The sequence below is a fragment of the Cavia porcellus genome, unplaced genomic scaffold (genome assembly GCF_034190915.1).
Source record: "Cavia porcellus strain 051 isolate PalLab524CR breed Dunkin Hartley unplaced genomic scaffold, mCavPor4.1 scaffold_7, whole genome shotgun sequence".
Taxonomy (NCBI): Eukaryota; Metazoa; Chordata; class Mammalia; order Rodentia; family Caviidae; genus Cavia; species Cavia porcellus.
Genome location: NW_026947490.1, coordinates 85,771,675 through 85,787,483, shown reverse-complemented (window position 1 = coordinate 85,787,483; position 15,809 = coordinate 85,771,675). Strand labels below are relative to the sequence as shown.

General features: G+C 34.7%; 1 protein-coding gene across 1 annotated transcript in view; it reads left to right on the top strand.

Moving 5' to 3' along the window:
- The window catches only part of LOC134477103 (zinc finger protein 345-like), a 58,834-nt gene that overhangs the window by 14,956 nt on the left and 28,069 nt on the right, over positions 1 to 15,809 (top strand). The window contains exons 3-4 of the mRNA XM_063254073.1: positions 1,585 to 2,785; positions 2,861 to 2,953. Of these exons, the coding sequence (XP_063110143.1) occupies positions 1,585 to 2,785; positions 2,861 to 2,953 (1,294 nt within the window). The remainder of the gene's footprint in view (positions 1 to 1,584; positions 2,786 to 2,860; positions 2,954 to 15,809) is intronic.

Here is a 15,809-nt window from a genome sequence, read left to right as displayed (position 1 = left end):
CCACAAAACAAATAATAGATCAGCAAATATAGTTCACTCTATGACTTGTGTTTAACTCCATGTTGAAAAAAGTACACTATACAGGGAATCATGATATCATTTACCAGGAAACAAAAAGTGTTGGACCTTAAGTGAAGTGAATCAGAAATAAAAATGAAATATCCCAGAATTTCTCTCTCTCTCTCTCTCTCTCTCTCTCTCTCTCTCTCTCTCTCTCTCTCTCTGTCTGTCTTTTTGGTACAGTGGATTGAGCTCATAACCTCATGCTTGCCAGGCAGGTGCTTATGAAGCTGAGCTAAATCCCTAGCCGCAACTCAGGTTTTTTCTTTAATGAGAAATTAAAAACATATTTGAGGAGTGAAAATAAAGAGAGATAATATATGACAGAAATCCTTAAGTTTGTAGATGAGAAAGACGATCAGGTGAAATAGACAAAGGGGAGAATGAAGACATGAAAAACTAAAAAAAATGATCAATGTTTGGTATTCATTTGTACCAGTCTTTTAAAATGATATTAAGTATTAGAATCACATAACAATTTAAAATTGCCAAAATGGAGCAGGGGTTTTATCTCAGGGGCATAAGCAAGCATGCAGTTGTGAGTTCAATCCCTGGCACCAAGAAAAAAAAAGAGTAAAAATTCAAATTGCCAAAAGAGTTCCATCCATTTTAGAATGAATAGTACTTTGAAAGAAGTCCTGCAGGGCAGTGAGTCAGTTAACCATTAGAATTACTTAGCAGGAATCAAACTAAATTTGTCATCATAAAATTATTGCTAATGGTGAGCCTTTTACATGTGATAGATATCATTCTTTCTATTTCTTTACAGATGTGATAAAGAAAGTTATTTGAGAATTCAAGAGCATCAATATAAATGTAGTCAATATGTAGAGATTTACAGTGATCTCCAACCTTTTCAGAAGCATGAAGTGAGGAAGACTGCACAGGGTCCCTGTCAATATGGGCAGTATGAGGAGGACAGATCTGATCTTAGTGAACAAAATCATGCTGGGCAGGAAATCTCTATAGGTAAAAAAAAGTTTGAAAGCCCAAACAACACCTAACAGTGTTCAAATCCACAAGACATACCACAGTTTGGGAAACTCGTATAAAAAAAAACACTATGAGAATAGTTCTATTTCTTCATCCAATATTGAAAAACATGTTAGAAAACATGGTAGAGAAAAACATCATATAACTGAGAAATGTGCAGAAGCATTATCTCACAGCAATTTCTTTAAAAAACATAAACTTCACACTGGGAAGCAACAATATGAATGCAAGAAATGTGGGAAAGCATTCAGTAAACAGTAGCTGTCAAAGAAATAAAAACATTCACACTGGGGAGAATACTTTTGTATGCAACAAATGTGGGAAAGCATTTAGTACAGCCTCTGCTTCTAAAGTACGTGATAGAACTCACACTCAGGAGAAACCCTTTGTAGGTAAGCAATGTGAGAAATCTTTCAGCCAAAATTGTAACCTCATTATGCATGAAAGAATTCACACAGGGGAAAAACACTATGTATGCAACAAATGTGGGAAAGCTTTCATCAGAGCATATAATTGTAAAATACATGACAGAACTCACACTGAGGAAAAACTCTTTGCGTGTAACCAATGTGGGAAATGTTTCACCCGAAAGAACCATCTTATTATACATGAAAGAATTCATACTGGGGAGAAACCCTTTGTATGTAAGCAATGTGGGAAAGCATTTACTACAGCCTCTGCTTGTAAAGTGCATGATAGAATTCACACTGGGGAGAAACCCTTTGTATGTAAGCAATGTGGGAAATCTTTCACTGAAAAAAGTAGCTTTATTAGACATGAAAGAATTCACACTGGGGAGAAACCATTTGTATGCAAGCAATGTGGGAAAGCATTTCGTACAGCCTCTGCTTGTAAATTGCATGATAGAATTCACACTGGAGAGAAACCCTTTGTATGTAAGCAATGTGGGAAATCTTTCAATCGAAAGGGTAACCTTATTAATCATGAAAGAGTTCACACAGGTGAGAAACCCTATGTACGCAACAAATGCGGGAAAGCATTTAGTAAAGCCTCTTCTTGTAAAGTGCATGATAGCATTCACACTGGAGAGAAACCCTTTGTATGTAAGCAATGTGGGAAAGCATTTAGTAAAGCCTCTGATTGTAAAGTGCATGATAGAATTCACACTGGAGAGAAACCCTTTGTGTGTAAGCAATGTGGGAAAGCATTTAGTAAAGCCTCTGATTGTAAAGTGCATGATAGAATTCACACTGGAGAGAAACCCTTTGTATGTAAGCAATGTGGGAAAGCATTTAGTAAAGCCTCTGATTGTAAAGTGCATGATAGAATTCACACTGGAGAGAAACCCTTTGTATGTAAGCAATGTGGGAAAGCATTTAGTAAAGCCTCTGATTGTAAAGTGCATGATAGAATTCACACTGGAGAGAAACCCTTTGTATGTAAGCAATGTGGGAAAGCATTTAGTAAAGCCTCTGATTGTAAAGTGCATGATAGAATTCACACTGGAGAGAAACCCTTTGTATGTAAGCAATGTGGGAAAGCATTTAGTAAAGCCTCTGATTGTAAAGTGCATGATAGAATTCACACTGGAGAGAAACCCTTTGTATGTAAGCAATGTGGGAAGTCTTTTGTCCAAAAGAACAGGCTTATTAACCATGAAAGAATTCACACAGGGGAGAAACCCTATGTATGCAACAAATGTGGGAAAGCATTCCAGACTGCATCAAAATGTAAAAGACATGATAGAACTCACACTGGGGAGAAACTCTTTGTATGTAAGTAATGTGGGAAATCTTTCTGTCAAAAATTTCACCTTACTAGACATGAAAGAATTCACATTGGGTAGAAACCTTATGTATGCAACAAATGTGGAAAAGCATTTAGTACAGTCTCTTCTTGTAAAGTGCATGATAGAACTCACACTGGGGAGAAACGCTTTGTATGTAAACAATGTGTGAAATCTTTCTAACAAAGCAGTCACCTTATTATTCATGAAAGAACTCACACTGGGTAGAACCTCTATGGTACAACCAATATGCCAAAACTCAGTTTGCAGAAGTGCTGAAAATAAACTCTTTCCATTGATGTAAGCAATTTTTGATGTATTTTAGCTATAGTAGTAGCTTTTTTGTGTAGAAAAGTATTCACTCTATTAAACATCCTTATCTACATGAGAAATAAGTAAATGGAGTTGTTGATACATTCTCACTTTATGACATCAAAGATCCCACACTGGGGAAAAACCCTATGAACATAAGGAATATAGGAAATCTTTACACACCATAGAGATTGCCACTACATTTAAGAACTCCCTCCATGTAGTAATTCTATGCATTTGAACAATGGTGGACAATATGTAGCACACAAATATGTAGCACATCAATAGAGAAATTTTTCACACAAGGAAGATATCCTGTGTATGTAGGCAGTGTAGCAAAGATTTCCTGCAGTGTTTCCCTTTTGCAAACATAAGATTCCCCTCATATTGCAGCGTAACTGCATGTAAGAAATATTTGGTAAAGTTCAGCTGACAGCTGCTAACCTTGTGACTGATGTTATGTTGTTTCCCGAGTTTATATATGCAATGTGGGAAAGCATTCAGTATTCATGGTTATTGACAAAAGTGTGACAGTAAACCTAGTTATGTGAAATCATACATATGTAAGTGACTATTTTGAAAATAATTTCAAAATCACTCATGTAGAGGAGACCTGGCAAAATATAAAATTATTGCTGTCAATATATGTTCATACATTTTTGAAGACAACTTGAAACAGAATTATCCTGAAATATTTTCGTTTCTTTTTTATAAATTACACAGAAATATTGGATCCATTTGTTTGTAGTCTTTTTTTTAATTTTTTAAAATTTTATTTTAAAAAAACTAAAAAAACCAAAAATCAATAGAAGTAATATATACTTTCAGAGAGAAAAGTATGAAATCACTTTTTGATGTTTACATAATGTCATTTTACAAATAGTTTTTCAAGATACAAAGACAGAATATGTAAAGTGGAAATTCCAACAATGATTCCGCAAATAGTTCAGTTCAACTATCCAAAAAAACCTTAGTAACATGGTTGTCAATCCTATACACTTAAACATACATGCAGTTATCCATATCTTCATTTATGTTTAGATTAAACAAGCTAAAGCAGGTTAAAATCATTCTGAACAAAGAATAATAATATTGCTCAATTTCATATCATGACACTCCATGATCAGCCCTGGGTACTGTAGTGTCTTTTTAAAACTCTTAATTTAAAGAAAGATTAAGCAAAACAGAAAACGAGTAGAAATTATACATAATTTCAAAAAAATAAACCATAAGAAATAACTAGTTGATGATTACAGATTATCCTCTTATAAATAGTTATTCAAGATACTGAAGTGGAGCATATAAAGTGGGGATTCAAACAGTGAGATTGCAACAAGTTCTGTTCAACTATCCAACAAAAACTTAGAAATATGGTTATCAATCTTGTACCCTTAAACATACATGCAGTTATCCAACACTTCAATTGTGTTGAGATTGAATAAACAAAAGCAGGCTAATATCACCTTGAACAAAGAATAATACTATTGCTGTGTTTCACATTATGACACTCCAGGATCAACAATGGGTATTTTAGTGTCTCTTTTTCTTCAAAGGATCTGTTCATTTCACCATGTGTCATATGATCAGTTCTCATAAACTGTTTATGTATTCTACATGTGCATGAGTCTTAACATGTATTTCTATCCTTTCTATGTTAGAGGGAGAAACAAAACAAATCAAGGCAAAACAAAACATAAATACATGAAATGAAATAAACATATAAGACCATTGTACAAATCATTCTACCATAGTTCCTGTGTTGTGTCTTGCTATCTCCAATAGAACTGGGTATATCATCAGACATAGTATAATTGAATATGTCAGTATGTAACAATATTAATGAAAGCAGAACATTGTACATAGCATAGAACTTCAAAAACTGGCAGTTATCAAACCAGAATATGTATTGTACAGTCGTGTCATCTTCAGTGTAGTTGCCTATACTCTCAGACTTGATACTATCAATCATATCAGTTTTGAATAAAATCTTCTCTGCCTCATTTCTGTTATGCTCCTTTTTGCCATCAGTTGTCTGCTTATCTTCTTCCTTCTTTTTTCTGCTCTATTCACTGAGGCCTCTCTGCCACTGTTCCTGCAATGCTAGTACTTTTTTTCTCTCTCTCTAGAATGCCCTGGAGTATTTTCTGTAGACTTGGATTGGTGGTTGCAAATTTCCCAAGTTCCTCTTTGTCCTGGAAGCGTCTTGTTTCTCCATTAATTTTTAGAGACAGTTTAGTAGGGTATATCAATCTGGGATGGAGGTTATTTTCTTTCAGGGCTTGGAATATTTTGATCTAGGAACTTCTTGACTTGACAGTTTGTGTTGAGAAGTTTGTCGTTATTCTGATAAGTCTTCCTCGGTAGGTTATCTGTTTCTTGTCCCTAACAGCTTTTAATATTCTGTTCTTATATTGAATTTCTGGTATCTTGATTATTGTATGCCTGGGTGTAGCTCTGTTTTGATTGTAGGTGTCCAGAATTCTGTATGCCTCTTATATCAGAATATCATTTTCTTTTCCGATGTTTAGGAAGTTTTCCTTAATTATTTCTGTGCATAATCTTTGTAGTTCCTGTGTTTGTATCCCAGCTTCTCATTTACATTCTTTATACTCAAGTTATAGATCCTTTTGTCATCTTACTAGCCTTTGTATTGTTACTGCTTGTTTCCTTGTTATTTTTAAAAAGTTTTCCCTTTCTTACTCCCACAATGCAAAATTGTCCTCCAGTTTGGATAATCTTATCCTTAGTTTCATTCAAGCTGACTTGCCATCTTTCCATAGTTTTTCACTTCCTGGTGATCTTTGAATCTGTTTCTGTATTCTATATTTATTTTTATATTCTTCACCAAAGGGTTCTCTCCTGTGTTTGAGTTCCTCCCTTCTTCCATCTGTGTCTGCTTGAGAGGTGCTTAGTATCTCTTTTATTAATCATCTTATATCTTGCTTTATTTGACTGAATATCTCACTTTTGAACTCATCTATAAGGTCCCAAATATATCTCTATGTCCACTGTCACCGTGTCTGATACTGTATGTTTGCTGTTCTCATTCTTCTTTGTATTTACCTGTCCTGGGTCAATGTTTTCAGGGTTGGGGTTTGGGGACTTTTTGTTGTTGTTTCCTCTTTCCCATCTTATTTATTTCTTCCAGGAGGCCCCAGTTTCTTTCTTTCTTGGTTACAATTCTTCTGAAGTGCACTGGCCTGATGATCCTTCAAACTGCTGTGTGTTAGTGAGTTGCAGACAGGGACAGTGTATGCGGGCCCCTCCCCTCCAAATCAGTCAAGCTGCTGTGGGCTGCACTACTGTATTACTTTGCATCACCTCTCTCCAGACCAGCTAAACCTCCGAGGCCCCACTGGGCAAGTCTGGTTAGTGTGTGCCACCACTGCAATGTCTTGACCTCAGATAACCTATTGGGTCTCAGCCAGGTCATGTGACCCAGGCCTAGTTCTCTCCGTTCAGGAAGGGAACAATTGACTGAAATCACTGCTGCACCTTGTACTTGCCAGTTCTGCCTGATCCCAGAATGTCATCAACTGGGGCCCCCCTACTTATGGAATGGCTCCACTCCTGTCACTCATCACAGGTCAACGTAAGCTCTATGCCAACTCAGCTCTCCACTGGGCTCACTGGCACCTGAACTCAATGTAACTGTGTCTTCAGTGAGTCGAAGTGGTGGGACCACTGACGCCTCGGCAAGTTGCGGTTCGAGATGGGCCAGTTGTGGCAGGACCCCAGGAGGTCACTTGCAGGGCCTGAGCAAGTCACAGCAGGATGTCTCACTAAGTCACAGTAGGACTCTCAGCAAGTCATGGCCAGACCTCTTGGCAAGGTGCAGTGGGACCCTGGCAAGTCAAAGTGTCAGCCAGTCATGGTGGGATCTTTGATGGTTGGCAAGTCACCTTAATTTCTTCTTGGGACAAGAGAATTCATCTCCCTCTGTTTGGGGCTCCCCACTCTGTTTACCAAGAAGTGTATACACATTCATATTCAATATTATGCTTTTATTTATGGCCTATATCCATGTAGCCATCCTAAGGCTAAGATATAGCATCAAAAATGGTAAGGCAGACTCAGTCACTGTCAGAAACAAGAATAAACTTAAATTAGGGAGAAATTTTATCGTGCAAAACATTTAGAAACATGTTGAGTACACAAACGTTTTATAAAATCATGATAGAACTCACAGTAGGGAGAAAGCCTATGTAGGTGTATAATGTGAAAAATGTTTCAGTCAGTATTATAATCTTGTCCATAAAATAATTCACACTTTGGGGAAAACTTACATAAGTCATATTTTAAAAGATCTGCTGATAATCCACATTTTGTAGACATAGAAGATTCCACACAAAGACAAAACTTATGTATGTAAGCAATGTGGGAAATCTGTCAATCAAACCCATAGCCTGTAAATGCATCAAAGAATTCACAATTGGAAAAAAACCTATGTAGGCTAGCAACTTGGGAGAACATTCAGTTTGTTTTGTACCTGTTGAACACATTTAAGAACCCACAAGGGGGATAATGTGTATGCATGTAAGCAATGCAGAAAACTTGTCCACTACCAGTGAGTATAATGACTTGAAAGAGTTCATATAAGGAAGTAACCCTATGCATTCCAACAATGTAGAAAAGCAGTCAGTGCAAAATAATGCCATCAAATAATGAAATAATGCACACAGGGAAACATTTCATGTAAGTAGTCAATGTAAGAAGTACTTCTTGCAAATTTTTCATTTTATAAATGCTAAATTTCCCACACACTGGGTTATAACTGTGAAAAAAATGTATTGAGAAAAAGTTTACATTAACAGAGATGCTAACCTCCAATATCATGTCTATGTATGCTGTGTAAGAAAGCACTTAGTATTTCTGGGTATGGTCAAATACATGAAAGTCAGAACTATGAAAAAAAATTGTACATATATAAGTGACTATTTTGAAAATACTTTTGAAATTACTCATGTAGTCAAGACCTGTAGAAATACCATAAACTTTTGATGTGAATATATATTCATCGAATTTCAAGCAATCATACTTGAAGATGGAGATATTCCAAAGCACATTCATTTTATGCTTCAGTATCACACATAACTAGCTGTCCTATTTGTAGTCTTACTATTAAAAATATAACAATGTTTAAAGATAATTCAAGGATTTTAAAAATTTTCCCCACATTTTTGATCCACTGACATCTTCATAGATAACACCTATTTTTTCCACTCTCTTGCACTTGGATGTGGGTGTATCAATTATTTCTTATAGGAGGATCTTCACAAACACATTAGCAGTGTCCTTCACAAAAGCTCATGATATGCAACTATGTGTGTATGCTTATGATAAGATAATTACAAAAGCAAAAGAAAATTTAAAATATGTATAATTGCATTAGTGCCTGTTTCTAGTACACAATGTAACTGTTCATCTTTGGAAGGCGTCAGTGTGTATACTAGGTGTGAGTTCATTATTGTTGCATTAACATACAAAATTTATGTTTTTACTCTTTCTTGATCCTCTCTATTTTGAAAGAAGTATGCTCCTACTCCCTATTACACATCATGTACTTTTCTACAAATATAAATACTATCCCTCTAAGAATAAGGCAGTCATTTATAAACAGCCTGAATATGCAAGTGAATCATGATTTCACATAAGTTCCTAGATTTCAAAGGAAAATGCATGGAATATGATTGCCAGAATAGTACTAGTGAGTGATGGAATTGATATTATATCATGACACCAGAAAGAATCACCAGTGTGCAATAAATAAGTCAACAACTACAAGTGCATGAATTCAATGCATGAAAACTGTACCATTAGTGTTGTTTTGTCTGTAATGGTCTTGCTATGAAATTCAGGCTGATCTTGGGCTCATTTTGTAGTCCAGGCTAGTCATGAGCTCAGTTTGTAGTCCAGGCTAACCTTGGACTCCTTTGTAGTCCAGGCTGATCTTGAACTTCCAGCAATCCTCCTGCATTAGCCTTACAAGTCCTCAGATTACAAGCATATACTTCCATGCCCAGGTTGTAGCATTAGTTTTCTAGCAATAAATTCATGCAGGATGATAATACACCCCTTTTGCTGTTCTCTGTACAGTCTTTGGGGCATAGCACTGCTAAACTCTCATAGTATCCATTTAGGCACATGTTCCACAGTGGCATTTCAGCAGCATCTTATGATATTAAAATAAAACTCAGAAATAAATGTTGGGAAAGTCTAAGTCATGTTTCATTCTCAGTACAATAAATAAAACTCATGTTACTTAGAGTCATCAATTATGTAATTTCCTTCATTTGAGAGCCATCACTTGATGTCACAACCTGATAAGAAAGTTAAGTGCAAGAAGGATGAGATATGAAGAGAAAGAGAACACATTCAGAAAATTCTGATTATACTGTGGTTATTATGCCAATTTCTGTATTTAGTACCATTTAATTGTTTACTTGTATACATTTTTCAATATATTCCAAAACTGTAAAATATATATAAAATGTTATCTGTGTAATTTTTCATGTGTGAAATATATTACTCTCCAGTACTTTAATATACATTGAGGCAGTTGGCATTTCTGCACACTTGATCTTGATGTAGAATACTGTTGATGAATTACTACAATGTAGTTCCTATGTCTAATATTGATGTTTTATCATTTTTTTAAATCAAATGGTTGAGATATAAGAAAGTTGGGGATTTCATTTGATTTAAGCAATCTGGGAACCTGAGGCAAGAGGATTTCAACTTTGCAATTTAAACCAAGGCTTGGTAACTTGGAAACACAGTGAAAACCTGTCTGCAAATGAAAAATATTGCTGAAGAGATAGGTCTGTATAAATGTCCTGGATTCCAATATCTGCCCTGAAAAGTTAAAATAGGACTTGATTTCTCACAAGACAGTAAAATGATTGGCCTCATCTCACACTCTGAATATATCTGGCCTGTTCTCACTCTCCCCCCACCCCGGTTTAGGAATCATTTCCAGACTACATAATATGAAATCATTGGATTATAGTTCCCATCTTACTTACTGAATGTAGAAGTATACTTGCAAAAATACAGTTAGTCAATATCTGCTCTGTAAAGACAAGAGAAACCTCATCTTAAGTGTACTAATGCCCTTGTCGAGCATTGCAGTAGCCAATATTAATCCAGGAATGGCCCCTGCTCATCAGTATAGATTTTGGATCACTTTCCCTGTCCCTTTAGTCTCAAATATTTGGTCTTTCATCACCAGCTATTGGGTAATGCAGGATGGCTGTGTGCATTGTCAACTAGAAAGAGGCACGGGGAGATGAGGGCAATACATTATGGGGAGTCTTCCTTTATATTTTTGCTACCATGTTTTGGACCCATGGTCACATGTTGACAAAAGACACTAGAATTTGAGCCTGATTGCTGGATGATTTCCTTAGAGAGCAGGAATCAAATACTCAAGGAAACAACCTAGAGGCTAGAAAGGCAAGTGTGGGATAAGGTGCTCTGAGATGGAGACAGACTAGAGGTTATCTGATGAAGTTGGATTCTCCTTAAAATATGTGAAATCTGTGACTCAACCTGTATATTGGCTTCAACCTGATCCCTTCAGATGTGTGCCATGAGGCTTGACTGGCAGTTGAGACCCCAGTACCCTGTCCTGTTGCTGCTGCAATTTCATTTTCATGGAAAGTGGCACCAATTTAGCAAATTCTCCTTCAGGTTCCTGTCTTGACCCTCTTTATAGTGATTTCATTGGTGCATGTGTAGTGTACAGGCTCATCTGATGTTTCTATATAGAAAGGTATTTTTTCTTCCATCATCATTCTTCTTTTGACTCAGACAGTGATGGTTACACTTCATATACTGAATGTTTTGGAAGCAAAGTGTGAAGTTCATGATTTGAATACAGAAAGAATCATTTATAAGGTAGCAATTAAATTTCAAGTTTCCAGAACATCTGCAAATTGGACATGCATAATACACATGACTGGGTTTCTAGAGAACAAGGAGGCTGTTTCCATCTCTGACATAATCTGTGCCATGGAGTGCTTTTAACCTTGTTTCACAAACATTAATGCTGACAGAGGTAGAACATGATTCAGTGGACATAATACCAAAATTCAGAGATACATTGAATGTGTTCTGTAGCAGCATCTCAATCATAGGCAAAAATAAGTATGAAATTGAAACACAATAATGTAGGACATAGTGGATGATGGAGCATGGCAATATCAACTCCTGGACCAAGGAAGGTCTTCCTGAGGTCAGCTTGTCTCAGGGTGGAAATAAAACCTGTGTCTTGACCTGACCCAGGATGAGAGATCAAAGACCATAGAACTGAAAATCTGATGGAAACTTAGATAGCAATCTGTTGACATTAATCTTCCAAATATTTTATTTATAGCCCTGCATTCAAACTGGAATTTTGGCAAGAAAGAATTGGTTTTAGTTAATCTGGACATGTATGTGTGTGTGTGTGTGTGTGTGTGTGTGTGTGTGTGTTCATCTCATTGTAATGGAGAAAGATTTTTTTCCACTGGCCTGTTTCTTTTAAACAAAATCAACTGGAGTTTTTAATCTTTGCTAGATAGATAGCTGAATGAAAACAGTACTATAGTTAATAAATCTTTCCAAATATATATAATCTGAAAATGATTTTATAAATTCATGTAAATTGCACAGACTAGTGGATTACATTTTGGTGTACTGCAACTTGTGTATAATATACATTGATTTTTATGGGAGTTACATTATTATTATTATTTATTATTTATTTTTATAATTGAGATATACTTAATATTCACATTCATCAGAGGTAGATTGTACCTGTACATTATATATTGTGGTTCTTCTTTTTGTCATTCTGTTTTGCTCTCTACAACCCCTCCTTTCCTCCTTATTTTCAATGATTTTTTTTCTTTTTCATTCTTCTCCTTCTTTCCTTTTACACTCCTCTTCACTAATTCTCCTTTGATTTTAAACAACTGCTTACTAATTCATTATATCGATTTTACATTTGCTTTCTATTTACACTTTCAAATCTTCACACCAATAAGATCATGCAATATTTACACAAGTTTTAAAAATTTATGTCACTGAAGGAGATTGTGAAAGTGTATCATTTTACCTACTAATGTTTGAAGTGTATCATTAATGAATGAGTATCTCATCAATTTATAAAACATCATGTCTTCTTTATATCATCTGTTGATGGTCATTTGGGATGTTCCAAAGATTTTAGCATTACAAAATGTTTTCCTTTAAATATGGATACACATACATCACTCTGGTAAACTGTATTAAATTATTTTGAGAAGATATTAAGTTGGAGAACAGTTATAACACATGAGCCCTGTAATACTAGATTTTTTAGGAATGTCTGCATTGATTTCCAGAGGTGTGTATCTGTTTACACTTCTATAAACAGTGAAGAAGTGTTTCTTTAGCAAATTCTTCTTAGCAATTTCTATTGCTTGTTTTCTTATTTCCCTTTTTCTGTAATGGGATGGAATCTCAGAGTTGTTTTAATTTGCATCTCTCAAAAGACAAATATATTGAACTGTTCTCCATATATTAATTTTCCATTTGTACTTCATCATCTGATAAGAGTGCACTGAACTCATACACATTTCAGAATTCCGAATGAGAGTTTTCAGTTTTGGGACACTTACACTGATGTTTGCTGTTGCTGTCACAGCTGTATTATCAGATTAAGATTAAAAACCATCTGTTCCAATTTGTAAGAAAATTATCATAAATGTGTATATTTTGTGAAATTATTTTTGTGCATCTATTGAGATGAATGTGTGATCTTTTGCCAACTTTCCATTGATATATATTACGTAAAATATACTGTGATTATATTGACTCTGCCATTGCCCCTCATTTACACTCTCTTCTTCAAGGGTGTTCAGTTTCATCTCCAATTGTCTTGTTGCTGAACTTGGTCTTAGAAGAACTTCACATGCCATACACCTGGATGAATGGAGGTTCACTGAGTCCTTTCACAGAAGGAGAATTTTGGGAACATGTATATAGAAGGTACAGAAAGTGTTAATCAGAGTAATTTTTTTTTGTTTACATATTGAAGAGTTGATGGTGGACCATCAAGAGTGTGAGCTGCACTGTAGTTTGAAACTGGGGAACATTATGTATTTTAGGTTATGGGAATCTGAAATTTGATCACTTACATTCTTTTTCATTTGGGTAGGTGAGTGGACTTGCCCATGTATAGTATGATAATGAAGGATTCAATGAAGAAATCCTATTTCATATGTAAGCAGTGATCTCTTTACACATGAAAAGTACATTTGCTGCCAAGAAATGGAAGGCTAAACAATCGTCTATGTAAATTGGAATTTTCCCTGTTTATTCTGCTCTGTGAGTAGAAAAAAAAACATTAAAACGGGTTCGTGTTTTGAAAGTATAATTTTTATTTTCAAAAGAATAATTTTTACTTGTCTGTTTTTACATATTTTATTTCTTCCATTATATCTCACCTATCAAATGTTTCTTCTCATTAAATTCTGAAAAGGCTACATAGTCCATCTTCTGTAACTGCTTTGGTGTGAGGACAGTGATTTTTGTGCCCTAGCACGGGATCAAAAATCTCACCCAAATGGAACTATCGAGAACACTAGGTTATATTTGTTGAACAGTATTGTTTGCTACTCTGGAAATTATCCAAGAATATGTGTAATTCAATGACTCTTAAGCTTTGTTTTATAAGTAGATTTAATAAATACAGTTAGAAATTAAATTCACAGTATTGATAGTGGTTTATAATTTGTCAAGTATGGTAATATTTGGTTTAAGATTTTATTAATTATAATGTTTTTTAATCTATGAAGATTATTATATTCTAGATATAAAAATGATCACACTCATTATAGGGACTTTGTTCCTTACATGATTTGCCTTTAGTCTTTTTTTCTTCTTTTCCAGTAAACTCTCATAAATTACACTTCCTCTCCTTATTTACAACATCTTTTTTCTATTTTTTCTATTTCAGTCCTTATATTACTTTTCTTTCTTTGCACTTTCAATTTGAAATTTTTCTTCCTATTTCACAATGTCATTTATAAGAATTGGGCCCTATTACTTTCAATTTCTCAAACCAGACAGACAATATACATTCAATAAACTTTCACTTTCTCACACAAGACCGACAAGGAAATATTTATACATGTGTTTCTGATTTATTTCACTTAAGTACATTGTGTTAAGGTAATAAACAATTATATTAAGTTTACTCTTCTTAATGTCTGAATAATACCCCAATGCATAAAATTACCATATGTCATTTATTTCTGATGTATTGGTGGAAATTTAAGCTGCCTTCAAGATTTATGTGTTCCAGATTTAGGCACTGTAAACATACATACTGAATATATTGCTGAATATATTGTGAATATATTGCTGTGGTCTGATGCAATTTGTTATTTCAGCAAAATATCAAGTAGGATATTCAATGAGTCAAAAATGAAGACTAGTTTTAATTTTCTTTTTTTTTTTTTTTTTTTTTTTTTTTTGGTATCAGGCTTTGAACTCACAACTTTACCCTTGCAATTCAGGCCCTTGTCCCCCTGAGGAAAAATTGTAGTCTATAATTTTGATTTTCTGAGGAATATCCACAGTGATTTTGACACTGATTACAACACTCTACCCTCACACCAACAGTGTAGAAGGCTTGATTTTTCTACAGAGATCCCCAGATTTTGCTCTTGGTTAATTTCTTGATAGCATGTATTTCTTTGGATTGACATGGAAAGCTAGCATTCTTTTATTCATGTCTCTCCAGTGACCAGAGATGCTAAACAATTTTTTCATATATTTAATTGGTATTTCAAATTTTTCATTTGACAAATGTCTAATTAATTTTTTATACCTGTTTATTGATTGATCTTTAAATTTAGGAGGTTTGATTTTTATTTTATTTCTTTATATAGTCTAGATATTTGTTCCTTCTCTGATAAAATGCTGAAAATGATAGTTCCCACACGTTGTGTTTTCTCTTCACCTTATGATTTTGCTTCTCTTATAGTGCAAAAACTTTTTAGTGAAAGGTCACAATTGTGGATGCTTTGTGATGATTTCTGTGCAACTGATATTTTGTTCATAAAGCCAACCTATACCAGGGTCATCAAGGCTTCTTTTTCTGTCTGCCTGTACATTTAGGATTTTGCTTTTACTATTTATATATTTGATCTACTTCAATTATAATTTAGTGCATGGTGGAAAACATAGGTTTGGGTTTAATTTACAGTATGTGGGAGCCAGATTTTCCAAAACCATTTATTGGGATATCATTCTTCTAGGGAAAGTCTATGGTTCCATTTTCAAAGATAAGTTGACTGATTGTGCTTGAAAGTATTTCTACATATTCTAATTTGTTCCACTGATTCTTGGGTGACTTTCTTCTGCTATGCCAATAGCAAAGTGTTTTGTTTTAATCACAGTAGCTTTGCAGTCCCTTTTCAAGTCAGAGATTGTGATGTCCTTGCCTTGCTTTGTTCTCAGAAATATTTCTGGTATTCTAGGTCTCTTCTGATTCCAAATAAATTTTAGAATATTTTTCTCTAATTTTGTGAGATATGCTACCATAATTTTTCTATGCATTGCATTAAATCTCTATAATTGCTCTGGAAGCATGAACATTTTTATAGTATTCATTCTTCTTCCACAAGAATAACAGATATCAACCCATTTTTGATATCCTCTTCAA